The sequence below is a fragment of the Armigeres subalbatus genome, chromosome 1 (assembly GCF_024139115.2).
Source record: "Armigeres subalbatus isolate Guangzhou_Male chromosome 1, GZ_Asu_2, whole genome shotgun sequence".
In the NCBI taxonomy this organism is placed as follows: Eukaryota; Metazoa; Arthropoda; class Insecta; order Diptera; family Culicidae; genus Armigeres; species Armigeres subalbatus.
The window spans coordinates 31,815,908-31,843,705 of NC_085139.1; the positions used below are offsets into that span (position 1 = coordinate 31,815,908).

The 27,798-nt window shown below is 44.6% G+C and overlaps 1 protein-coding gene across 1 annotated transcript in view; it reads left to right on the top strand.

Moving 5' to 3' along the window:
- LOC134208246 (uncharacterized) overlaps positions 1-25,856 on the top strand; it is a 525,640-nt gene extending 499,784 nt beyond the window's left edge. Inside the window, exons 6-7 of the mRNA XM_062684279.1 lie at positions 4,475-4,724; positions 23,745-25,856. Of these exons, the coding sequence (XP_062540263.1) occupies positions 4,475-4,724; positions 23,745-23,902 (408 nt within the window). The 3' untranslated portion in view covers positions 23,903-25,856. The remainder of the gene's footprint in view (positions 1-4,474; positions 4,725-23,744) is intronic.
- Positions 25,857-27,798: the final 1,942 nt, after the last annotated feature.

Genomic DNA, 27,798 nt, shown 5'->3' on the forward strand with positions numbered 1-27,798 from the left:
AGCCTTCTTTTAAGAGGCCCGGAAGCCTCCTTTCAAGAGGCCCGGAAGCCTCCTTTCAAGAGGCCCGGAAGCCTCCTTTCAAGAGGCCCGGAAGCCTCCTTTCAAGAGGCCCGGAAGCCTCCTTTCAAGAGGCCCGGAAGCCTCCTTTCAAGAGGCCCGGAAGCCTCCTTTCAAGAGGCCCGGAAGCCTCCTTTCAAGAGGCCCGGAAGCCTCCTTTCAAGAGGCCCGGAAGCCTCCTTTCAAGAGGCCCGGAAGCCTCCTTTCAAGAGGTCCGGAAGCCTCCTTTCAAGAGGCCCCGGCAGCCTCCTTTCAAGAGGCCTCGGTAGCCTCCTTTCAAGATGCCCCGGAAGCCTCCTTTCAAGAGGCCCGGAAGCCTCCTTTCAAGAGGCCCGAAGCCTCCTTTCAAGAGGCCCGGAAGCCTCCTTTTAAGAGGCCCGGAAGCCTCCTTTCAAGAGGCCCGGAAGCCTCCTTTCAAGAGGCCCGGAAGCCTCCTTTCAAGAGGCAAGGAAGCCTCCTTTCAAGAGGCCCGGAAGCCTCCTTTCAAGAGGCCCGGAAGCCTCCTTTCAAGAGGCCCGGAAGCCTCCTTTCAAGAGGCCCGGAAGCCTCCTTTCAAGAGGCCCGGAAGCCTCCTTTCAAGAGGCCCGGAAGCCTCCTTTCAAGAGGCCCGGAAGCCTCCTTTCAAGAGGCCCGGAAGCCCTCAATAGACATAAAAGTTGTGTAGGAAGCTGTTAGCAGTTAGCCTCCGTCAACGCTTCTCGGAAGCCTCTTTTCAAGCAGCTCGTAAGCCTCCTTTTATAAGGCCTCGTTTCAAGTGGTTCGGAACCTTTCTTGTAGGAAACTTGATGTATAAGCTAAATTTGTTTTGAGAAGTTTCACGGAATAATGAATATTTGAGCCAACTTCATGGAGAGCCATATATCCCGTTGGTTTCAAAGTGTTTTTTTTTTAAATTTCTTATAAGTTACGCTTATTTTCATTTGCAGAAAAAAAATAGGGGGTGCCTTAATTAATGCAAAAGCTCTAAGGGCTACTTCTCAAGAAAAAGGTTGAGAACCACTGATCTAAAGATACCAGTCCTTTTGAAGCGAAACAACTCCTCAAAGCCGAACGTACCTTCATTCGACTTTGACAACAAAATTCCTACCCAAATGAGATGACAACGCTGCAAAATTCAACCTAACGACCCGAAACCACAATAAACGTTCAGAAATCTAGCCCATTGTATCGGCAGACACCCTGGCTGGACGGTAACGAAATCATGCGCATGCGAACCCGCATTGCTGCATGAAATTCATGGCGGATCTCGCAGCGTTCTCACGACCCTTCACGCACGTCGAGATTGACTATTTCGGTCCAATCGAAGTCACAGTCGGCAGAAGAGAGGAGAAGCGGTGAGTAATGCTTGCCACGTACCTGACTATCCGAGCGATCCATCTGGAAGTCGCACACTCCCATAATGCAAGATGGCTCTCGGAGACCTCATGGCCCGCCGCGGCACACCACAGAAGGTCTACAGCGAACGCGGTACGAACTTTGTAGGTGCAAATAGAGAGTTGAGGCAGATCAACGAAGTCATGGACGAGCGCGGATTCATGAAGGAGCACGGGAATCTCGGAATCGAGTGGGTCTTTAAGCTGGGGAGCGGCTGATCCGCTCTGTCGAGAGCAATTTAGTTGTCGTGTGTTCGTCGGCAAGGCCGTCCGATGAAGTATTGCGAAATTTGCTGACCGAAGTTGAGAACATCGTGAACTCCCTGTCCCTCTCTCACATGCTGATAGACGACGAATCTGCTACAGCGTTGACAGCGAACCGCTTCCTTCTCGGTTCGTCCAATGGATCGAAGCCTCTGACCGACCTCCATGACAGTACTGCAGCAATCAAACAAAATTGGCTGAGGTCCCAGATCCTGGCAAATCAATTGTGGAAGCGGTGGATAACAGACTATCTACCAGAAATCACTCGTAGGAGTAAGTGGTTTCGACGACCGCAGCCGATTGCCATCGGCGCTATCGTGGTCGTCACCGATCCGAAGCTGCCAGGCAATTTTTGGCCGAAGGGGAAGCTGATCGCCACCAATGTAAGTACAGACGAACAGGTGCGGTTCGCAACAGTGAAGACGTCAAGTGGGATTTACGATCGACCAGCGACGAAGTTGGCAGTTCTGGATGTTCGGTGCGACGGTGAGTAGGCCAACGCACAGTTGGCGTACCCGGGGGACTGTTAATCGACACGATTAGCGCACCTTACTTTGGTCATTTCGACCCATTATCCCCAGCAGCCAACGGTAAGTGTAAAAGGAGTGCATTCAACTGATAAGATACTTCTACACTCATATGAGAGTTGCCGAGAAAGGCATCGTCACCGCTAGGTGGATTAATCTGGGCTTTGTTTATATAAACATATTCGTTCATTTGTTCGTGAGTTATATTGTCTCAAAGGAAATACACCCAGGTTTTTTTTTACACGGTTTGGTTTTAGTCGTTTAAGACCTTTAGCGTCAACAAAACAATGAGTTAACCCCACGAAAAAATTCACAAAAAATCAAAGAAAATTCAGAGGGTATTTAAAAAGCTGTGAAAGTTCAGGTTTACCGAGAAATTAATGAATTCCAACCGTGTAAAAAAAACCTGGGTGTAATGCGAACTTATTTTTATATGTAGAGGAAGAAGAAGAATAGGATATGCTTTGGATAAGAACCAATCAATAGCTCAAGATATTGGTCCCTTCCTATAAATAGCATAACCTCATATCCGCATGATATTTCCGTGCAAAATATTGATAGTGTCATCTGATATTTTATTTCTAATAACATATGAGTTACAACAACAAATAAGGAACAAGTGTGCTACTCGGCGAAGTAAGAAGCAAAACGTGAGAAATGAGAAGATTTTCCTTCTTTCGTCTTCCTTCTTGCTTTTACCTTCTTCCTTCTTCTTCTTCTTCTTCTTCTTCTTCTTCTTCTTCTACTTCTTCTTCCTTATATCTTCCCCCTTCTTTGTTCTTTGCTGTTTCTTCTTTTTTCTTCGCTCTACTTTCTTCCTTCTCTCTTATTAATTTTTCTTACATTTTTCTTCCTTATTTTTCCTTCTTTATTCTTGCACTTTCCTTCTTTCTTCTTCCTTCTCTTTCTTTCTTCTTCCTTCTTCTATCTCTTTCTCCCTTATTCTATCTTCCTTCTCCCTTCTTCCTTCTCCTTAAGCCTTCTTCTTTCTTCCTTCTTCCTGCTTCCTCCTTCATACTCCCTTCTTCATTTTTCCGTTTTCCTTCTTCCTTCTCCTTTTTCCTTCTTCCTTCTTCTTTTTTCTTTATTCCTTCTTCCTTCCTTTTTCCTTATTCCTTCCATTTTCCTTCTTCCTCTTTCACTTATTAATCCCCACTTCTCATTCAGGCTAATGGCCATTCGGCCTTATTACCATTCGTCCTAATGACCCAGCATCTATCTTCGCTAAGCCTACACAAATATATATAACGCCATTGTTTCATTTCATTTAGTTCCTATTAAATGGACCCATTCGACCGATCTTCAGCTTGCACATCTTCAGTCAAAATCTTGAAACGAGAATGTAATCCGTAGTCATGCTATATTTCATTCAATCCAACAAAAAACGCCATTCATGCCCTAAAAGCATTTGAGAAATTAAGAAGCTCCCCCAAATTCCACTCTAAACATCACAATAAAACAACTGTAGAATGTCACTCAATTCGCAGAGCGCAAAAACAGCCAACCTTCAACCAAACATTTTCAGCAAACCCCGAACACACTTTAAGTTAAATTTCAAGACAAAGAAAGTGCCAACGCTCTCAAGATCATATCTCCTAAAACAGGGATGGAGAACTTATTCCAAAGATATGAAAAAATGACCCAGCAATGAACATCACTCCATTTGTCAGAGCTAAATCCCAAACTAGCCAGAAAACCTTTTTTTTCTGCTGCTCGCCTCCTACCCAAGAACCCAGCGCTGCTGAAATATAAACCATCGGACGCATAAAGTGTGCGCGTCTCATCCTTGGCAGAAGGTCGACCTCCACCGGGATGCGGAGACAAAACCGATCCCGAGAACGCATTGTCTCACTTGATGGCAGCAGCAGCGCAAAAACTCCCCCACAGGAGAGACAGTTCACAACATGAAAAATGTATTTAATTCGCTCCCTTTGGAGGCCAATCTGTGCAGCTGTTTGGGAAAGTCATCCGTTTCAACTTTTTGTTTTTGTCCACATTTCGCTTTTGTTCTGCCCCGTATTCGACACTTCCCAACAACAGCCAGCGTGGCCGGCATTGGTCCCACTTTGCCGTTTATGGTACGATATCTGCCTTGAGAAAAAAGCACTTTCCACCCGTCATGAAAATGAAATATTTACGTAACCCAACACACAAGTCATCTTCACACTCCCTCAGCTCACCCAACAAATCAACCATCCATTGCCCAGCCGTCGTTCGTTCAGTACAGATGTTTTTCCTTTTCTTCGCTTACAGATTTTCACCCCGGATCAGACGTCGCGGACTACGACGGACAATCTCGTGACCACGGCCATTTCGTTGCGGATTCATCTGCAGAGCTCGCACTTTACCGGTGGGGTCCAGATGATGGGCGGCGGTGGCGGCAGTGGAGGTGGGGCCGGCGGCACCCTCGTCCTGCGGTGTACGGCCACGATCGGGACGCTGTACGAGCGGTACTCGGAGCTGGAGCTGGGGGCGCCACAACGGGATCCGGTTCCCGCGAGGGGTGAGTACGGAAATTTGATAGTTTAATTGCGCGTTGATACAATGAGTGGGGGGGAAGTAATGGAAATCAGTAGAATATAGAGTCCTATTTATAACATTGGAAAAATTGTCATTTTCAGTCTGAATATAAACCCCCGTTTGAATATATTTCGGACTGAAAAAAGCCAGAATATAATAACAAATTTCTTTGTCGAGGTAAAGTCAATAAAATTTAATAAAATTAACGAACATGTAGCTTCAAAAACTTTAGAATTTAAAACTGTAAAAAAACCCACATGTTTCCTATTTTGGTATTTTTCTAATTGATTAATCAAATAAACCCTTTCGAAGCACCATCAAACAATTTAACGGCACGCACTCCCACCCTTCAAAATCAGTCACACAGAAAAAAAGCGGAAATACTTCTAACCGATTCGCCTATTTGGCATGTTGGCTTTGAAACGGTTTCCCAAATGTCGACCAACTCTAATGTCCTGCATGACTTGTTTTTCTCCCTTTTCATGTAGCCTAAAATAGGATGAGGCACCATCAAACTTGTAAAAGAAAAATCAGACATTCGTTTAGATCTGCTCCCCTTAAATTATTCTTGCAGGACGCCTCTCCAAATAGCGTGTCATGAGAGCACTGCTCGTTCGACAAAGGATGAGCCAATATTGAAAATCATCTTAATCAGATTGTTAAATGTTGTTCGGTTGATTAAAAGTCGGACATCTTTTTCAAGGACCTTTCCCTCGTTCGACCCTATTTTCTAGTTCCCACCCGTCCGTGCTTCAATGGTTGACTATGTGTACGAATACAGAAAAAAATCCTTCTGCGGAAAATGCCCGATTTTCCAGTCGAATCTACTTTTTTCCCCAAACCCTCCTGATGTCGCCGGTCGTCGGTCGAAATTCAAGCTGAAGGATGAGTCGTTCAGTTCTCCATCTCGAGTGGGTCCAAAGCGACCGGTCGGTCCCGTCTGCGCTATACTTCGTTGTTGTATTCCGATAAATTCAATCAACTTGGTCGGGGAAAGGCGAAATGCTCCCAAACATGAATGGCCAATGAATGGTTCCCGTTTTCTGGCTTTCTCGCGTTGAGCGATGGCGATCCTTCTTGACTTTTATTCGGTGGGATTTGGTCTGCTTTCTGTCGGAATGGCACGGCAAACGATAAATCAATTTGGGGACATCTGTTGATTGAATTGAATTTCGGTCGTTTACTTTAGCCGGAGCCAGATTAGGAGATGGGGATACTTTAATGGTTAAATGATGATGTTCTCGAGGCAATGAACTATCTACCAACCAGCGGGCTTGTATGCTTGTTCGGATGTACATGGAAAGATATCAGGAGAGTGCCGAGGCGTGACATTTATTTTTTTCCAAATATTTGAACTTTTAGAGAGTTCTTGGATTTCAGTTTGGATTTTTTATACAAGTGTTTGAAATAAATATAGTTGTCCTGAGATTTTTGGATTTTCCAACGAATTTAATCAATTGATGCTTTTCAATATTATAAAATGAAGCATACACAACACAACTTTTCTGACGAAGGACCACGTCTGTGTTTTCTATACTGAGGTACACTTTGCGATTGCGAAAATCGAAGACGGAAAATATGATAGAGTTTTAACGTTAATCAGCCGTTTCTCAATGAATTTCAATTTCCAACTATTTATTATCGAAAATTGGCAAACAGTTTAGAAATAGTGAAACGACGAATCCCGTACATGCATCGCAAGCACAGACTTCAAAATCAAGCAACTTACTGGTTTAACCGATTCAATACGGATTTTTTTTTCGTCGTATTTCAACATAAATTTTGAACATACTGCTTCAAAAACGGTTGCAAACCATAAAAAAGTTGAAGTATGGGGGGAAATAATTTTTTTTGAGATCTTTTAGGGCTTGCAAACCTTCCTTGTGTTCAGATCTTGATGATCTACATAAACAACAAAGCCTTTTACGAGGCCTCAATCCTAATATGAAGTTGTAAATGGTACTTGAGACATAATCGAACTTTTTTTTATCAAACCGCAGTGTTACCAGAACATCAACGCCACTCCAAACTATTCTTGAGTTCAGATCTTGGAGGTCTACAAGATCAACAGAGTAATTCATAGGTTCCCGAACTTGTGTGTTAGTTGGAGAAACCTCATGGGACATCATTACATCAGTATTTCAAAACAAAATCAACATTCCCAGAATAGCTATGGTACTCCAAACCATTCTTGAGTTCAGATATTGAAGGTCTACAACACCAATAGAGGTATTCATACGGTCCTGAGCTTGTGTGTTAGTTGGAGCAACCCCATGGGACATCATTGCACCAGTATACACTGTTGCGTAATCACATTGCCAAATCCAACGCGAAATACAACCCTAGCATCGGGATTCAACTGCGATCCTCACTTTGTTGCTGCACCACAAAACAATGGGTTTTCAATCGTCCAGCTACGAAACTGTCCAGCTACAGAAAGCGAAAGTGATCTGGCTGATGTAAATATTCGCTCGTACCTATCAATATCGTCTGTGCGATAAGATGAGAGCTGCAGTCGTTAGCTGAGAACGTTGAGATGTGCCTTATCTGGGATTGCAATGGTGGGTATGTTGGCGGAGATATAATCAGCGTATAGGAGAGGGATATTTCTGTCTCTGAACTGCTTCTGATCATCGGCTTTTGGTCTGCGGATGACGGGTTGTGACAGTCAGTCAAATTCGGTTATCCAACCCAACAACAGGCACGCGGGTACAGGCCTTCGCACGGCCCAACTTTTATTCGTGTTTAAGTTAAGAACGAAATTTGTTAGTTGTAAGCGAAATAAATGTTAATTGTGTAATTGTTGTGATTTAGTTAAATATAGTGATTTTTAATTTGTCCGCGAGTGTGTTGTTAATTGAATCAGAAGGAATCCATATTCGGGAATTATCGGTGCCGGTAAACCAACTGTTCGCCCAGTACATGAAATTTTGTCCTCTGCCAAGTTGACCGATCGAGTGTTGGGGAGCCACCCACTTATCGAAGGAGCTAATTACTCGGTTCCACAACATTTTGGTCCTTCGAACCGGATGCGGTTGGACCACGGGAGGATATTAACACCAATAAAATCGAAGAAGGATCGCTTGGAGCCATGCTGAGCTTGGATTCGCGCCATCATTAAGGAGGCACAAATGAGGCGATCGCCATTCCCTGTGCACACAATTACCACCCCGCCATCACACTCGCAGACAATTGGGTTGGAGCTACACAACAGGAGGTTTACGCGTTATCCTTACTACACTGGCTCGGTTTGGACATTCATCGAAGGGATTTCTTGTGTTGGTGAGTGGAACAAATTTATATGTCCTGCCGAAGCGAGGACGAAAAACCTGTTACTAACCGGAGTTTATATCAGACCTTGCATATGAACCTGTACGTGAGCGGCTCGGTGATTTATTGCTGATTCTTGGAAAGCACTAGAACAATATTCAGTACAACAGAAATCCATCCGTTAGACTGGCCCAAGAATTTGATGGATCTGTGCGACAAGGATTCATTGTCTTTGGGATTGCCAAACTACTGAACCAGCGCGATGGTTTATCTTCCAGGTAAATTACACAAGTTCAGTATATGTTCGGCCGAAGCGAAGATTTCTGGATTCTAACGCTATTTTTCGACGTGTTTTTCCCCATTGCATTTCGGAGCAACCTTCTTTCTGGAAAGGCTATCCAGTGGTTCCCAAGCGAAGAAGCACGACACAACCCATCTATCCACTTCAGCAACGTGAGAAGACAAGTGATCCGAAGAGGTCGAGCCATCAGTTACCTGTCCAGGTGAGTCACTGAATGTATATGTCACCGAAGCAGGACGACAGTGACTGCACTTTTTTAAATAAATTTTATCCTCTTCGACGAATCATTTGTGACCACTTCTTGAGTGCACTTGGTGCCATTTTACGATATTTGGTTTGAATTTGGAGTTTTGCTCTGCTCAGGGCTTAGCACAGCTGTTTGTTGCTCAGGTGAGTTAACACAGTATATGCCCTGCCGAAGCATAAAATTTGGATATTACACCCTGTTTTCCCTCTTTGAATTCCTGCCTACTTTGCGTTGACGTTGAGCAACAATAACCACCATCGTGCCACATTATATAACTACGAGTTGGATTATTGTTTGGGTACAGCCACTTGTTTTTTGAAGGTAATATACACTAGTATATGGCCTGCCGTGGCCAGGCTTGTTGGATACTACATTAGTTCCTTATCCCCCCCCCGCCCCTCGGTTAACGTGTTTATGAGCTGTGCTGTTGGACGTCTGGCATTATCGATCAACAATTGGAGTCCCAGTGTTCCTGCTTGTTTATGAGAATTGGTGACGCATTTCACTGTGCCAGGTAAATACACCGAGTATATGCCTGCCGAAGCTTGGAATCACGTGGATTACTACGCCATTCGTCTCTCTTTCCGTTACGTGTGCGAGTAACTCCAATCATCATGGCACCCCGTAAGCTGACATCGTTGAAGGCTTTGGTCGTGAAGCTGGGTGAAATTCAAGCTGATCTGGACGATATTTGGAAGTTCGTTCAACGTTACGATGAGGCCACCACCGCGACTGATGTCAACATGCGCTTAGAGAGGATTGGCGAACTTTGGGAGAAGTATGGCGAGACGTTGGTGGAGATCAAATGCCACGACGACTACGACGAGGATGATGAGACCTTCAACAAGGATCGTCTTATCTACAGCGATCGATACTACCGCTCGAAGTCATCCCTCACGGATAAAGCGAAGGAGCTACAGGGTCTACCGGAGCAGGATCAGTCAACGCGTGCTAACGACTCGATGGTGCATGGTGTCCTCGACCATGTGCGACTGCCGCAGATCAAGCTGCAGTCATTCAAGGGCGATATCGACGAGTGGATTAGTTTCCGTGACTTATTTACTTCCTTGATCCACTGGCGGACTGATCTACCGGAGGTGGAAAAATTTTATTATTTGAAGGGGTGTCTTCAGGGGGAACCAAAGGCTCTAATCGATCCATTAAAGATAACGCAGGCTAATTATAAGATCGCGTGGGATGCGCTTACTAAGCGCTATAACAATAGTAAGCAGCTTAAGAAAAGGCAGGTTCAGTCGCTCTTTACTCTTCCATCGCTTTCTAAGGAGTCGGTTTCGGAGTTGCACGTTCTAGTTGAGGGGTTCGAAAGAATTGTGCACACTCTAGACCAGGTTGTTGAACCAGCGGAGTATAAGGATCTCCTGCTAGTCAATCTTCTCACCAATCGTTTGGATCCGGTGACCCGCCGAGGTTGGGAGGAGTTTTCATCCACGAAGGAGCAGGATACTTTGGAGGATCTGACGGAGTTTCTGCAGCGAAGGATACGTGTTCTCGAGTCGCTTCCAACGAAGGCGGCTGAGTCTAGGGGTGTTCAATCGTGGCAGCAACAACCCCAGAGGCAGAAGCAGTCCACAGCGAAGGCCAGTTACAGCACGATGCAGTCATCGTCAGGAGCACGATGTGTGGCATGTAAGGAGAGCCACTACCTCCATCAATGTGGCGTGTTCCAACGAATGTCGGTGGCTGCCAGAGATGCCCTGCTGAAAACCCACTTCCTCTGCAGGAATTGTTTCCGAGTGGGTCATTTGTCCAAGGAGTGCCAGTCCAAGTTCAATTGCAAGAATTGTAAGGGTCGTCACCACACTTTGGTGTGTTTCAGGTCGGAGAAGGATAGTTCTGCAAAGGTCGCAGCGGTTGCTAGGGGCAACCATCCTTCAATCCCAAAGGAGTCCTCTGGAGTCAACGAAGCTTCTGGTTCGGGTTCCTCTCAGGTGGTCAATATGGCGGCCACCGAAATTTCGGTTTCTGGTGCGGCTCAACAATATTCTTCGCAAGTTTTGCTGGCAACTGCGGTTATCGTCGTGGAAGATGATCAAGGTGGAAGGTTTCCTGCTCGCGCTTTATTGGATTCGGGCTCAGGGGCAAGCCAGAGTAAACGCGACGTGCGATGCGACGCGACGCGACAGTGCAATTTGACAGCCTGTTGATAATGATTGTTATTCTTTTACGTGAGTCGCGTCGCAACGCATCGCTCGTCGCGTTTACTCTGGCTTGCCCCTCAGAGAGCAACTTCATCACGGAGCGACTGACTCAACGGATGAAGACCCAACGAGAAAAGGTGGATATATCGGTGCGAGGAATCGGTCAAGCAGGAACCAAGGTCAAATACAAAATACAAGCGGTGGTGCGGTCGCGAGTGTCTCCTTTCTCGCGAGCACTGGACTTTCTCGTTCTTCCCAACGTAACGGTGAATCTGCCAACTGCTACAATGCGCACGGATGGTTGGTCGATACCCCCAGGAATCAAACTGGCAGATCCCGCTTTCTTCGAGTCCAGTAGAGTCGACTTGGTACTCGGTATCGAATCATTTTTCGATTTCTTCGAAACCGGTCAAAGAATTAACCTAGGCAACCAATTGCCGACGCTGAACGAATCGGTTTTCGGATGGGTGGTGTGTGGAGGTTTATCCAATTCTCATCAGGATCTGCACATTACCTGCAACGCTTCCGCAACAGAGAAACTGGAATCTCTAGTTGCCCGGTTCTGGTCTAGCGAAGAGGTTGGTTCGGTCAAGGTACTCTCACAGGAGGAAAAACGATGTGAGGACCTATTCCAAAATACAGTCCAGCGGAATCCCGATGGCAAGTACACGGTTACACTACCAAAGGAGGAAGGTGCTAGTCAACGGTTGGGCGAATCCAAGGACATTGCGATCCGGCGTCTTCAAGGTACGGAGCGACGCCTGTCAAGGAATGCCAACCTGCACAAAAGCTACCACGATTTTATGGAGGAATACGAGTCGATGGGACACATGGAGAAGGTCGAAGGGGCGGCCTTAACAACAAAACAGCGGTGCTTTTTACCGCATCATCCCGTTTTCAAGGAGGACAGCACTACAACCAAGGTCAGGGTGGTGTTCGATGCCTCCTGCTCAACATCGTCCGGCGTATCGCTCAACGACGTGCTGCTGACTGGACCGGTAATACCGGATGATCTCAGATCAATCATTATGCGAAGCCGTACCAAGCAAGTAATGCTCGTTGCTGACGTCGAGAAGATGTTTCGGCAGATTTGGGTTAACCCGGAAGATAGGTCTCTACAGTGTATCCTGTGGCGCTCAGATCCTCAGGACAACATCAGCGTGTATGAACTCAAGACCATTACTTACGGTACCAAACCGGCGCCGTATTTGGCCACAAGAACCCTCAAACAGCTGGCGTTGGATGAAGAAACGGCATATCCCCTCGGATCACGTGCGACGAGCGAAGACACTTATATGGATGATGTCATCACGGGAGCAGATACGGTAGAAGAAGCCTATGAGTTGCGAAGACAGCTGAGTGAAATGACGGAAAGAGGCGGTTTCAGACTTAGGAAGTGGGCATCCAACAGTCCCAAGGTCTTGGAGGGGCTTCCTGAAGACAGTTTAGCAATTCAAGCGGGGGACGGAATCAACTTGGACCCGGATCCGTCCATCAAAACCCTCGGGCTCATCTGGATGCCGAAGAGTGATAAGCTGAAGTTCAGCTTCTACATTCCCTCGGTGCGACCAAGGCAGCAGTTCAGTAAAAGAGAGGTACTCTCGGTTATAGCAACGCTATTCGACCCTTTAGGATTGCTCGGGGCAGCAATCACAACTGCAAAAATTTTGATGCAGTTGCTGTGGAAATATAGGGACGAAGACGATCGTGCGCTGGACTGGGACCAGCCCATACGACGGTGGGTGAGATGTAGACGAAGTTAGTTGTCCAGCTTCCTCTGTTGAACGAAGTCAGGATTGACCGCTATGTCATCGTTTCCGTAGCAGTTTCCACAGAGATTCACTGCTTTTCGGATGCCTCCGAGAAAGCATATGGTTGTTGCATTTACGTAAGAAGTGTAGATGCAGCAGGAAGAATAAAGGTGTGTCTTCTTTCATCGAAATCACGCGTGGCACCCTTGAAATGCCAAACTATCCCTCGTTTGGAGCTGTGCGGCGCAGTTTTGGCGGCAGAACTCCTTATAACGGTTCTGGATTCATTAAAAATATCCACGCAGGTGTACTTTTGGACGGATTCTACCTGCGTCTTGCGTTGGATAAATGCCTTACCGACAACCTGGGCCACATACGTGGCTAACCGAGTGTCAAAAATCCAGACACTAACAACACCAGAACAGTGGAGGCACGTTCCAGGAATAGAAAATCCGGCCGATCTGATTTCGAGAGGCATCATGCCGCAGGAGATAATGCACAGCAGTTTCTGGTGGCGTGGACCGAGATGGCTGGAGAAGCAACCCGAACATTGGCCAGGACCTCCAGAGCTATTAATCGGAGCTGAAGCAGATAAGGAGAAGAGACATACCGCTGTCGCATGCATTAATTCCTCAGCCGAGGAGTTTAACGAATGGTACCTTGGACGTTCCTCATCGTACACTGACCTTGTTAGACGCACAGCCTACTGGTTACGGTACCTGAAATTGTTGCGTATACCACGAGAACAGCGAAATCCACCGAAGTTCCTCACAGCAGCTGAGCTGAAAGATGCAGAAGTCAACCTAGTACGGAGAGTTCAGAAGGATTTTTTTGTGGATGAATGGAGAGCGCTGTCGAAGGGAGATACTGTATCGAGAAGGTCACCACTGCGTTGGTACAAACCATACATTTCGAGTGATCAAGTCATTAGAATTGGAGGACGACTAGCACATTAGAAGCACAGAAGAAGCAGAAGATGCTAAACACCCTATGGTTCTACCAGCACGTCATCAGCTTACAAGACTAATTCTACGGTATTTTCACGAGAAACTGTTACACGCCGGCCCGCAGTTACTGTTGGCAACTGTTCGATTGCGGTTTTGGCCGTTGGGAGGGAGAAGCGTGGCGCGGAACATTGTTCATCAGTGCTTGAAATGCTTTCGATCGAAACCATCGTCCATCGAGCAGCTCATGGGAGCACTGCCAGCACCACGTGTGACCGTGGCCAGACCTTTCTCACAAACCGGAGTTGATTTTTGCGGACCATTCTTCATTCGACCAGCACCCCGGCGTCCAGTGGTCAAGATGTATGTAGCTGTGTTCATTTGCATGTGTACCAAGGCGGTACACTTGGAGGTTGTGTCAGACTTAACTACCGATAGGTTTATACAAGCCCTCCGGCGGTTCACGGCCAGGAGAGGGAAATGTGCAGATGTGTACTCCGACAACGGTACAAACTTTGTCGGAGCGCGAAACAAGCTGAAGGCGTTGGGCGAGTTACTGAGAAGGAAAGATCATCAAGAAAATGTAGCGAGGCACTGTTCGGAACAAGGAACACGATGGCACTTTAATCCGCCAAGTGCCCCCCACTTTGGAGGCCTGTGGGAAGCCGCTGTACGATCCGCTAAATTTCATCTAATGAAGGTAGTAGGAGAAACTCCATTATCACCGGAAGATTTCAACACGCTACTCATTCAGGTAGAAGGTTGTCTTAATTCCCGACCGTTGACACCAATTTCGGACGACCCCACTGATCTGGAGCCGTTAACACCATCCCATTTTTTAATTGGCTCAAACCTACAGAACTTGCTGGATACAGATTTCGAAAATGTTCCGATTAACCGTCTGAACCGCTTTCAGTTTCTGCAAAAACTGCTCCAAGATTTTTGGAAGAGATGGCGGCGTGAGTATTTGTGCTTGCTTCAAAGAAGAAGCAAGCGTTGGAAGTCACCAATTCAAATCCAGGTTGGAAAATTGGTCGTTATCAAGGAAGATAACCAACCTCCGATGAAATGGAGAATGGGTCGTATAATTGCCACGCATCCGGGCGCTGACGAAATAGTAAAGACGTCCGGCGGTATTTTCAAACGCGCAGAGGAAAAACTTTGTTTCTTACCGGCTTTGGAGCCAATGTGTAGTCAGCTAGCCCAATGATTGAAAAACCCCACTTCCCATCCTTTCCCGTCGAAGAGGAAATTTTATTCTCATTTCAGAAATTGAAGCAATTCCTGGGTGGGTGAGGATGTTGCGTAATCACATTGCCAAATCCAACGCGAAATACAACCCTAGCATCGAGATTCAACTGCGATCCTCACTTTGTTGCTGCACCACAAAACAATGGGTTTTCAATCGTCCAGCTACGAAACTGTCCAGCTACAGAAAGCGAAAGTGATCTGGCTGATGTAAATATTCGCTCGTACCTATCAATACCGTCTGTGCGATAAGATGAGAGCTGCAGTCGTTAGCTGAGAACGTTGAGATGTGCCTTATCTGGGATTGCAATGGTGGGTATGTTGGCGGAGATATAATCAGCGTATAGGAGAGGGATATTTCTGTCTCTGAACTGCTTCTGATCATCGGCTTTTGGTCTGCGGATGACGGGTTGTGACAGTCAGTCAAATTCGGTTATCCAACCCAACAACAGGCACGCGGGTACAGGCCTTCGCACGGCCCAACTTTTATTCGTGTTTAAGTTAAGAACGAAATTTGTTAGTTGTAAGCGAAATAAATGTTAATTGTGTAATGGTTGTGATTTAGTTAAATATAGTGATTTTTAATTTGTCCGCGAGTGTGTTGTTAATTGAATCAGAAGGAATCCATATTCGGGAATTATCGGTGCCGGTAAACCAACTGTTCGCCCAGTACATGAAATTTTGTCCTCTGCCAAGTTGACCGATCGAGTGTTGGGGAGCCACCCACTTATCGAAGGAGCTAATTACTCGGTTCCACAACATACACAAATCACAACATTCCCAGAGTTTCTGCGGTACTCCAAATAATTCTTGAGTTCAGATATTGGAGATCTTCAAGACCAACAGAGTGAATCATAGGTTTCCGAGTTTGTGTGTTAGTTGGTGAAGCCCCATGGGACATTATTACATCAGTATATAGAAAATCAACATTATCAGAATATCGAAGGTACTCCAAACCATTCTTGAATTCAGATCTTGGAGGTGTACAAGACCAACAGAGTAATTCAAAAGGTTTTCGAGCTTGGGTGTAAGTTGGAGAAGCCCCATGGGACATCATTACATCACTATATAAGAAATTCAACATTTCCAGAATAGCTACGGTACTCCAAACAATTCTTGAGTTCAGATCTTGAAGGTCTACAACACCAACAGAGTGATACATAGGGTCCTGAGCTTGTGTGATAGTTGGAGCATCATTACACCATCATTACACCAGTATACACAAATCACAACATTTTCAGAGTTCCTGCGGTACTCCAAACCATTCTTGAGTTCAGATATTGTAGGTCTACAGGACCAACAGAGTGATTCGTAGGTTTCCAAGCTTGTGTGTTAGTTGGTGAAGCCCCATGGGACATCATTACACCAGTATATACAAAACACAATTTTCCCAGAATATTTACGGTACTCCAAACCATACTTAAGTTCAGATCTTGGGGGTCTATAAGACCAACATATTGATTCAACGGCTACTTAGCTTATGTATAAGTTGCAGAAACCCCATTAAACATCATTACACCCATATGAAAATTGTGATATTCCCAGAATATCTATGGTACTCCAAAGCATTATCACAGACAAACAGACATAACACATTGAACATTCACTCATCATTTTCATCGTCATTCAAACACTAACGACATCTGTTGATTTCAGTTAGTTGGGCAAATCACGAACCAGATGGCGGTAGTGAGCAAACGTCAAACTCGAGCAAATCCGATGCGCGCGCCACGAGTGATCGATTGGCCAACTAATGATTATTTGAATCGACCTGTACATCATTGAACGATGGAATTTTGACGAGTGTTATGTCTGCTTGTCCTTGGCATTATTAAGTTCAAGTATTGGAGGTCTACAAGATCAACAGAGTAATCCATAGGTGATTAAGCTTGTATGTTAGTTTGAGCCCTATGGGTCATCATTACACGGGTATATATAAATCATAAGATTTCCAGAATATCTACGATACCATACATGAGCTATTCCAACTCATGAAACTAGTTGAGACATCGAAGATTTTCATGTTGATCGTTTTGAATATTAGGATCTGCACTCAAGGACAGTTTGGAATTTCGTAGATATTGAATGAACTCTCTAGTGTGCCTGTAATGCTGTAATGAGGAACCCTGGAGCTATTCCAACTCATAAAACTAGTAGGGGCATCGAAGATCTTCATGTTGATCGATTTGAATATTAAGATCTGTACTCAATGATAGTTTGGAGAGTCGTAGATGGCGAGCGAAGTATGTAGTATATCTGTAATGGTGTTACGAAGTACCGTGGAGCTATTCCAACTCATAAAACTAATGAGGACATCGAAGATCTTCATGTTGATCGATCTGAATAATGAGATCTGTACTCAAGGATAGTTTGGAGTGTCGTAGATGTCGAGCGAACTACATACTTCGCTATGTCTGTAATTGTATTACGAGGTACCTTGGAGCTATTCCAACTCATGAAAATAGTGGGAACATCAAAGATCTTCCTATTAATCGATATGAATATTAGGATCTGAGCTCAAAGACAGTTTAGAGTGTCGTAGAAGTTCAACGAATTCTGTAATGTGTCTATAATGGTGTAACGAAGTCCCGTGGAGCAATTCCAACTCATACAAATAGTTGAGACATCGAAGATTTTGTTGATAGTTTTGAATATCGTTTTGAATATTAAGATCTGTACTCAAGGACAGTTCGGAGTGTCATAGATATTGAACAAGTTCTGTAAGGCGTTTGTAATTCTGTTACAAGGTACCTTGGAGCTATTCCAACTCATAAAACTAGTCAGGACATCGAAGATCTCCATGTTGATCGATTTGAATATTAAGATCTGTACTCAAGGATAGTTTGGAGCATCGTAGATGGCGAACGAATTCTTCAGTTTGTATGTAATGGTGTAATGAAGTCCCGTGGTGCTATTCCAACTCATAAAAATATTTGAGACACCGGAGATCTCCATGTTGATCGATTTGAATATTAAGATCTGTACTCAAGGATAGTTTGGAGCGTCGTAGATGTTGAACGAATTTGGTAGTTTATCTGTAATGGTGTAACGAAGTCACGTGGAGCTATTCTAACTCATAAAAATAGTTGAGACATCGAAGATCTTCATGTTGATCGATTTGAATATTAAGATCTGAATTCAAGGATGGTTTGGAGTATCGTAGATATTGTTAAAGATCTGTTATACCACTGGGCAGGCGCAGGGTTTCATCGTTAAGCGTTTCAATTATAATGATTCAATCAGTTTCTGGTAAAGTATGGTGTTGATTCCTAAGAACATCAAAATTACAACTCAAGGATAGTTTGGATGCTCTTGATCATCCTATGGCCCGTAACCTGACCTGTGCAATATTTTTCCTGGATGGACCTGTTAATTTTGAACATTTTTGCTGCAGAAAGCAAGGCTCTATCTCATAGAACTGATTTTTGACAGCTGATTTTCGTCTTGGGTCATATATGACCCATCCGTATTGAATCGGTTTTAAATCTAATCCGCAGTTCGTACAAAATTTTACGCAGTGGATCGAGCAGACACGCACACACGCATTCTAGTTCGAGGCAGCAGCGGATACTTCTCTTCTTCATTGGCATTACATCCCCCCCCTGGGACATTGCCGCCTCGCAGCTTAGTGTTCATTTAGCACTTCTACAGTTATTAACTGCGAGGTTTCTAAGCCAAGTTACCATTTTTGCATTCGTATATCATGAGGCTAACACGATGATACTTTTATGCCCAGGGAAGTCGAGACAATTTCCAATCCGAAAATTGCCTAGACCGACACCGGGAATCGAACCCAGCCACCCTCAGCATGGTCTTGCTTTGTAGCCGCGCGTTTTACCGCACGGCTAAGGAGGGCCCCTCCAGCAGTGCATACGGACGTGCTTTTTGTTCGCGCATTTTTTTCCAAGTCTTTTTTTCTCGTTTTTTGCTGTTTACGTTTTCGCTTCGTTGCGTTGGCGTTTTTTTTCTCCCTCCCCCGGGTTTCATAAGAGGCGACCCGCCGGAACTGCGACCAAAGCTCCTGGAATTGATCACAAAAGGCCTAGACTTCTCATTCCGGCTCTGCAGTGAAGGCGTGAAGGTGATGCCCGCCAACTCGGACCATTACAAGTCGGTCATGGAGCTCCTCGAAGTCCACAAATATGAGTTCTACACTCATGACCTTCCCGGCTTTGCTGCGAGGACTTCACAACACAAAAAAATAAGAACCTAAGTGCGCCAGCTGTGGCGAGAAACATCGGGCTACCACCAAAGGCTGCCCCAAGCGAGCCCAGTTGCTGGAAATCCGGAAGAAGGCTTCCACCAGGACCTTGCCGAAGAAGAACCGTGTTCCTGCGCTCAATGAGGTGAACCTCACAAGTTCCAATCTCACGCTTCCACGGGTCTTCCTATGACAACTGACCGCCAGCTAAGGGTTGTGTACTTAGCCGGTAGTGCAGCCTGGGCACTGTTGTCCTTCTGACATCAGCTAGAGTGAGTGGGTGCGACCAACGGGACCATCGTCCCTAACCCCTAATCCCAAGGCGTCAAGCGACCCGTGCCGAGGGGATGCATGGTCAGGGGGTGAAATAATGAGCTAGGCCTTTAACGGAGCCTGTGGGGTACCTGGGCACCCTCCACAGTAATTGTCCCTTACCACGTCATGCTGGGCTCTGGCGTGGTGGACCTCTTTTCCCGAGCAACTCGTGGGACCAAAATGGAAAACCAAGTCAATTTTTCAACTAGTGGTAGTAGTGTAGGCGACAACCCGTTCGCAAGAGGTGGGTTGTTCAGGTCTCCGCCTAGGAGGCCAGAGGCAATAGTCGGCAGCTCAGTGCGCAGCGCCATCGTGGGTCACTTAACCTTCGCATCTCGGCTAAAAAACGCCGGTAGAGGTTATTGACGGTCCACCCAAGCAACCAGAAGTTCAGATTTTACTAAAATTTACTCTTAACCGAACTAATTGGTTCACTATGGTTCACATAAAGTTCCAAGCATCCTTAACGGAACTTTAAAGTTCACTTTTACGCTCCCCCCATACAAAAAATTACATAAAATGAGAGCTGATTAAGCCAAAATAGCCCTTCTTATCCGAACTTCTGGTTGCTTGGGCATGGCTTGTGGAGGCGATGAACCGCAAACGCGATGGGCTTTCGGCCTTCGAGGTTGCGACGGAACAGCTGGACGCCATCATCGACTTTGCGTCATCGAAGCATAATATCAGTAAGGACCTCAAGAGGAGCTTGCAGAAACTTCGAAAGTCGATGTTGGACGCCAAGCTGGAGAGGGCGTTCGGGACGGCCAAGTCTAAACCCGCGAAATCCGTGGAGTCGAGAACTACCCAGACTGAGGCCCAAGGATTCGCGGACTCGGGCAAGGTCGAATCGAAGACGGTGGTACCAAAGTCTACCCAGACTGAGGCTCAAATATTTGCGGGTACGTCGGGGGTGACTGCTCCAACGGAGCAGACAAAAAAACGGGGGAGACAGTCTCCAGGGGATGAGCTCCCTGGGGGCCGCTCCAAAACGCGGAGGGTTACTACCCCGAACAAGGGAAGTGGGGCTGGGATGCTGAACCCCGGCCAGGTACCTCCAAAACCGGGGGAGGAAGAACCTGGAAAAGTCCGTCCACCCAGAAAAGACGGTGGTATGGGGTCACGGCAGGCTGAGAGCTCTCAGCCGCCCCAGACCAGGGAAATAGAGGGGGATGATGCCTCCTGGACTCTAGTCAAGAACAAGAGGAAACCGAAGACGTCAAGGGCCGAAACGGAGGCCTAGGCGAATGAGGGTAGCAAGAAGTCTAGGATAGGCGCCAATCGCTCCAGGGGATGGGCGAGATGATCCTCGAGCTGAAGCGGGGCGTCTCGCAAAAGGGCGCCGCCTACAAGAAGTTGGCGGATGAAGTCCTTGGCGAGACGATCAAGGTGAGGGCACTCACGACGGAGGTGAATCTAAGGGTTAAAGACCTGGACGAGATCAGCTATCTGCAGCGGACGCCTCCAAGGTAGTCAAGTTAGGGAGCGTCAAGGTGGGATGGTCGGTATGCCCTGTGGGCATATACGAGCAACCCGAAGTTTGCTTCAAGTGCCTGGAACCGGGGCACAAGCAATGGGACTGCAAAGGCCCTGACAGAAGACGCTGCGGATTGCAGGAACATAAGGCACAATGCTGCACGAACCCTCCCAATTGTTTGATTTGTTACAGGAAAGCTGTGAACACCAAGCACCCCATGGGGGGTTCGATGTGCCCGGCGTTTAAGCGTGCTGAAAAATCACAGTGCGGTAACGCAGCTGGCTTGCTCGGCCTCGCCCGAGTGTTTGGTGTGCGCAGGTTCAGAGGAAACGGCGGAACACGTGTTGTTCGTGTGCTCACGTTTCCGCGCAATGCGTGACCACATGCTTGCCACATGTGGTCTGGACACTACCCCGGACAACCTAGTTCGGAGGATGTGTAAAGATGAAGTTGGCTGGAACGCCGTTTTATCGGCTATCGCCCAAATCGTCTCGATGCTACACAGAAGGTGGCGCGTGGACTCAAGGATGGCTAGTTCAGGCGCAAATAAGAGGTGGGCCAAGGGATCGGAGTCGGCTTCATGGGTCATACCGGTGGTCATGCTCTGTGGTCGAACTCGATCCTTTTATCGAACAAGGGGCCGCGCGAAGAACAACATGGTATCGTCACTTTCGCGGTGTCGGTCAACCGGGTGGGTTCCGAGCCCGAGGACGGAAAGGGGTACTCGTCAAGGCTGGGGCAGGCGTAGGCACCGCGTCGGCAAGTCCCTCTGTGTGTTGGCGAATAGGCCCTATCGCAGAGAGGTCAAATTGGGGTGCACGCGGCATCATCATTCTTGATACCAGTCGTGCAGAGGGAAGCAGGTGCGAAGTCGACCCTTCCCACCTTCCGAGGACATAGGGCGTGGTGCCGGCAATGCGCTTGCACGATACCATGGTGTTCTTCCAAAAAAGCGAGTCACGATGTTTGGTGCTGCAAGGACACGCAGCTAACCTCGAGGGTGCGTTGTGCACTGGCCCCCTTTGAAGCATTACTTTCTGATTGTACCGAAGGAACGATGGGCTTGGCGGCAATGGAAACGGTTTAGCGGGTCGGGGATGCAGTCCTGTCTCCCTCGTTTGCTGTTGGAGGTGGCCCCTAACCCCGCACTTCCTGGACAACCCAGGATGTCTGTTGAGCAGATTCCCCCTCCATTGCTTAGGAACAAAAAAAAAATACATACACACGGATAGACAGACATCTGCCCAATTCGTCGAGCTGAGTCGATTGGTATAAGGTACACTGGGGGAAGTGGAAAAGGAAAAATAGATAGTGCATGTTTGAATTAGTGTAAAACCAGTTTAAATGATTTAAATGCGTTCAATCAAAAAGGATTATCAAAAACAGTCAATTTTGCACCAACTGTGCGGTAATTCGTATCATTTTGGTCGTTTGAAATTTATGGAAATAGATTTTAAAATTAGGAGTTGTTTTTCCACTTACCCTAGTGGAATGGTGTAAGTGGAAAACCCGTTACCTTGACCTTCAATAGTGATGAGTAGTCACATATAACTAAAATCAGTACAATAATTACTCTGAGTATCTTTTGTGGAATAATTTCATTACCTTAACGAAATAGATCCTCAAGGAATTCTCGTAATAGCTAGGGGAGGGCTGGTTTTGCCTTCTCGAACACTTAGTATACGTAAAGTCTATATGTTCGCCCAAAAGATGAACTTTTTAAAGGAAAAATGGGAATTACATGGTTATAAACTAATCAACTTGGTTTAACGAATTGAGATGATGTCTGTATGTGCGTATTTGTATGTATGTGTGTGCGCAAAGCACGTACAAAATTTTCAGCTATTCTTAAGCACTTGTCCTTAACCAATTTGTTCGCAAAAAAAATTGCATTCAACGGCGAAACTTGTTGTGAATAAAAATTAATGTGAATTATACAATATATTTACCTATAAGTGCTATTTTTAACTTTCTTAGATTTTTTTTTCATATGTAAAACATGTGAAAGGCATCAATACCGATAGGTGGATTTATCAGGCATTTTCTCATTTATATGAGTCCAATCACCACTGGAATCACAATGATAACAAAGAAAGAACATATTAGGATGCACAGCTATCGAAATAAACCCTGGAGGGAAGAAAAAAATTGCGTAATTAGAACATTATCCACTTCCCCCGCAGTGTTTGATACCTGGGGTAAGTGTAAAATCTTTGAATTATTTGCTTTCTTGGTACAAACCATTGCCATTTGATTGGGATTAGTTTAATTGTATTGGAAACGTCCCCTGTGATATAAATTCTCTTGAAAAAAGAACAATTGGTGCAAATCAGAATTGATTTTATGAATGCAAAAATCAACTTTTCGCGAAACCTAAAATTACAGTTCTAGCGTTAACCGTGTTAGTGTATGTATTATACAAATTTCAATATAGTATTAGTGTGAGCATCAAAGTATATTCTTGCATAATGTTATGATGTGGTAAAAACTGTAAAGTATGTACAATTCCAAATTTACGAGTCGATTTTTACACTTACCCCCTTTTTCCACTTCCCCCAGTGTACCTTATAACACTTTGGGTCTCCGATGCTTCTATAAAAAGTTCGTTTTTGAGAAATTGCTTACGTAATAAGTGTACGACCCCATAGGATATAGAATATTTGTGCCGATAGAGATATATGCTCGTATTTTCATTAAAATACTCTTGGGGACGCATTTATGGTTTATAAATGATATATTTCGCATCAAGATAAAAACAGTGATACATAAAGTTCAAAATTAAAAAAAAAATTAAAATGTGAGAAATATTTTTTTTTGACCCTCAATATTTTGGAGAAGTTGAAGGCGGCGGGGTGACATAAAATAAATTTATTATTTGTATCGGCCTTATTAATTATTTGTTATGTGTAAAAAGCTAATTATTTGGTTTGGAGACCGGAGAAGGGTGTGCGGCCTAAGTAGATAATCTCTTGTTTTGCAAAACGAGGTATCACAATATGAATTTCACCTTAGTATGACACGCTCGTATGCAGCAGCAAAACACGAGAAACATAATATTCTAAAACAAATATTATTTCCATCTTATCATTGCAGTCACACTAACGGGCGCCGCCACGAGTATCCACAACTCATCCACCGCCCTGCTACTGGCGTTATTCTCCCTGTTTCTGGTGTCCCTGATGACACGCGATCGATTAGCTGCGGTGGAGGCATTCGCCACTGCATCGCCGTCGCCGGTTCATCGAAGATAGTCAGCTTGAACGAGAGCGACACACAAGGGTACAGGCTCCACTTCCAGCACCAGAAAGCGAACCAGCAACGGAGCAAACATTGGACAGCGGATGGTGACCACCCCCCCCGAATGTTTCCCCGATCGAATGGCGCTGAATGATACATAATTGAAAAATTTCCCTTGATAACCTCCTCCTCCTTCGTGGATAGAATTTTGTTTCACTAGTAATAGGATGGGAAAAAAGTAACAAGGCAAATGCAGTTTCCAAGGGAGTTCCATCGATGGAAGCTCGAATGGTTTTTGGGTATTGAATGTAAAAGTGTCGTGTAAGTAAGGAGGGGTGGTCCTGATAGCGGTGTTATCGCTCCCAATACGAACACCTTTTAGCAGTATGGGTTAATTGTAAAGCAAACGGCGGGTTCGACTCAGCAGGAGGGTCATCATCGTCGTCACGACAAACTTTAATGATAATTTTATGTAGGTTTCCAGTGGTCATGTTTTATTCAGAAACGACATCCAAGTCGTTGATACTGAGCTAAATTGCTTTTCACGAGCATTGGGAATCCTTGAATTGCTGCTATTGGTACTTTTGATAATGAACATGTTCGAGTTTTGCACACTGGCACAAACAAATTTAACACAGTTTTTCAGCAGAAGAGTTAAATTCGAAAGCAAAAGAACGAAATTAAATTTAATTCACCTTTGTTATACATCATTCCAATTTCCACAACATAGGGTGCGGTCAATTTTTAAGATTTTCCTTGAAATCTCAAAAGCGTCTACCTTTAAAATTTTACAAGACGATTTTTTAAAAACTTTGTAATCCAAATTTATACTTAGGCGTTTTCGATTGATCTAATATCAAACATTTTGCTTCCATCGACACGATATAACACAAAAATTAAACTAATATTGGCTCTTTTACAAGCACTCATCACAGAAATTTTGGCGTAATCATCAAATCAAAACAGTTGGACAAAATATAGATAGATAAGTTAATGAAGTAACATGATTTTATCCTCAAAGTTTGAAGTTAAGTAAAAATTTGTCAATTTGAAGAAATATGAGGTTTTTAATTTTTGATTATCTTTATGAAAGCTCTATTGCAATAAAATCGCATTCATATAATAAGCCGCACCCTTACACCCGCTCATTTTTACTACCAATAGCCGCTGGGGTTGGTATTTTTTGTCCTCGAAGTGGTAAGCGGAGGGGGAGAATGTTGGGAAAAATTAGACAGTGGAAATGCGATCAGCAAGAACACGCTGATGAGGATGACGACGACGACGACGATGCGATGGCGAGATGATGATGTTGTAGCCTGGCCTGGCCAAGGGGGTGCAGCGATATGTTAAAAGTCGTAGACACAGGGGGGATGGGTCATATGGGCATCCCCCGGGGCGGAGCACATGATAAAATTTAATTTTAATTTAACGACAGCGAAGAACCGTGTGATAGATGGCGAGGGCAGTGGGAGCTAAGAGCGGTGTCTGCAAATAGTAGTTTAAACGTAGAAGTGTATCCGTCGCTGTTGCCGTGTTAGATTCTAGTGAGAGGCGAGATCGGCCGAGCTGCCGAGAAGTGAGAATAGCAAATTACAGATTTCGAATGAACGAAGAGTGTGCACCGGAACTATGGAGTGAACGCGCAACCGTAACGGGCAGAGAGGAATATATTATTGCTGCTACTAAACGTTAATGTAAATGTTAAATAATTATATTAAGGGAAACCCGTTTTATATGTCCCAAAGAAGAAGCCCAAAAATAAAGCAGTAAACGCGTAAGAAGAAGCAAATATTGAACGGAAGTAGGAAGGATGCGTAGCGAAAAGATAGTTGCTATGAAATCGAGTAGAAAAAAAGCGAAAACACGCTCCTAATGAACAGCAGAAATCCCAATTTGATGGACCGTGTTACTGTGAGCATTAACAGCTAATTGCATGAATTTGACAAATCGATATTTTCTGAAGATATTTAAAAATTTCAAGAGCTCGTGTTACTTTAACTTTGCAGTGCAGTGTTTGAAGAATGTCATTCACCTTTTCTTGTATAATTTAACGGAAAGTTTATTCATACAACACCCCTTGGGGTACCTACATAGAGCCAACGAAAAAATCTCCATCGTGGGTTATTGTTTACTGCACGTTGACCTGGATGCAGATCAGATTCCTTTTGAATTCCTTTAATGTTTTATTGATGCTTCGACGCCACGAGTCTGCCTATGCTGCGATGTCATACTGAATTCCAATCTAACGCTTGCTTGCAGCTCTTATCTTTGCTCTTTCTTGATGTGTGGCCTACCAGATTCAATTTGCACTCTGAAATTTTTTCTGGCATTGGTTGCTATAAGGCATCGGCGATTACTTACCGACTTAGGGTTCATTCACAAATTACGTGAATGCCACATGGCCGAATATCATGTTAAACCAAAAGTCATCTAGTCCGAATTCCATTTGGCCGAAACGGTTTTTCCGAAAGCCACATGTGCCCGAAGGAACATACGGCAAAACTGGTAATTTTACAGGAGGGACATTTGAACGAACGAGTCGAATGGTCGAAGATGCAGTTTGACCGAAATGGTCGTTTGAAGAAAAGAGTTATTTTGGGGTTAGGTAATTTTAAAAGGACTCTGGGGATACTCTGGGGATACTCTGGGGATACTCTGGGGAATTCTCCAGCAAAACTTCGGAAGAAGAAATTCTTTCAGGAAATTTTGAACATATTCCCGAGCGAATCCTAGAGAAATTTACCGATTGAATCATGTAGAAATCTTATAAGGAAATCCTGGGGGATTTCTGGAAAAATTTATGTGTGAGTTTCTAAAGGAATTCTAGGAGGAATTTTCCCAGAAATTGTATGCAGAGTTGCTGGAGGATTCCATAAATGAATTTCTGGAAATTCTTGTTGAAATCCTGGAAAAAGTCTTGTAAGAATTTTCAAAATATTTGATAGGGAGATTTCAGAAGGTCCGAAGACGAGGTAGCCTAGGGCTGAAAGACTCGTTAGTAATGATAATAAAAAAAATAAAAACAAAAAAGATTTCCGAAGGAATTTTTCAAAATTTTCCGTTGCAATTCCGAGAAAATTTCTCAGGGACATTCCAGAGGAATCCTGGGAGAATTTCTGGAATAATTATACGTACAGAAATGTTCCGATTTTATCACGTTCCGATTTGGTCACGCTCCAATTTCGTTAACAAAATTATTCCGTTTTTGTCAACAAGAAAATTCTATCATTATTTTTAAGAGATTTAGTTTTGTGACGTTTTGTCAACTTGTCCAACATTATAAGATGGACTTATATTTTTCGAAGCAATGTTCTTCCATTCCTGGTTTTGTTTCGTACTGTATCTGCTCTATCATTTTATAACATGTACGCATATTAATAACAATCGAAATCAAAGGATTGAGCAAAAGTGGATCTGTTTCTCATCATTGTGATGTTTTCAGTAGTGAGCGCGTATGATAGCAATAAAAAAAACGACGGGATCAAGTCGAAATCGTTCCTTGTGCAAATATCATTAGTTTTGGAGCATGTTACTAAGTTTACTTTATAGAGAACAAAAATATGCTAGGAAGTCTGGATTTTCTGGGCTTCTCCTCCTAATCCCTTGCATTTTCTTGGTCTTCGCATTTCACATGATTTTCTCACTTAAAAATAATATCTCATTGAAGCGCTAATAGTAGGTAGGTGCGGCATATCACCCTGAATTTTTGCGGCGTCTACACCGATTGTAAGGGATAGACGCCACACCACTACAATTTTTACTCAAAACGTAAAATACTTACAAACATAAGCTTTTTAGAGGATTCACATAGTAACATAAACTTCATTAAAAATAGCGTTAGAAATATTACGGCATCTGCCACATAAATAAAAGTGTATAACCATCATATTACTTTTTTAAATGATAAGAA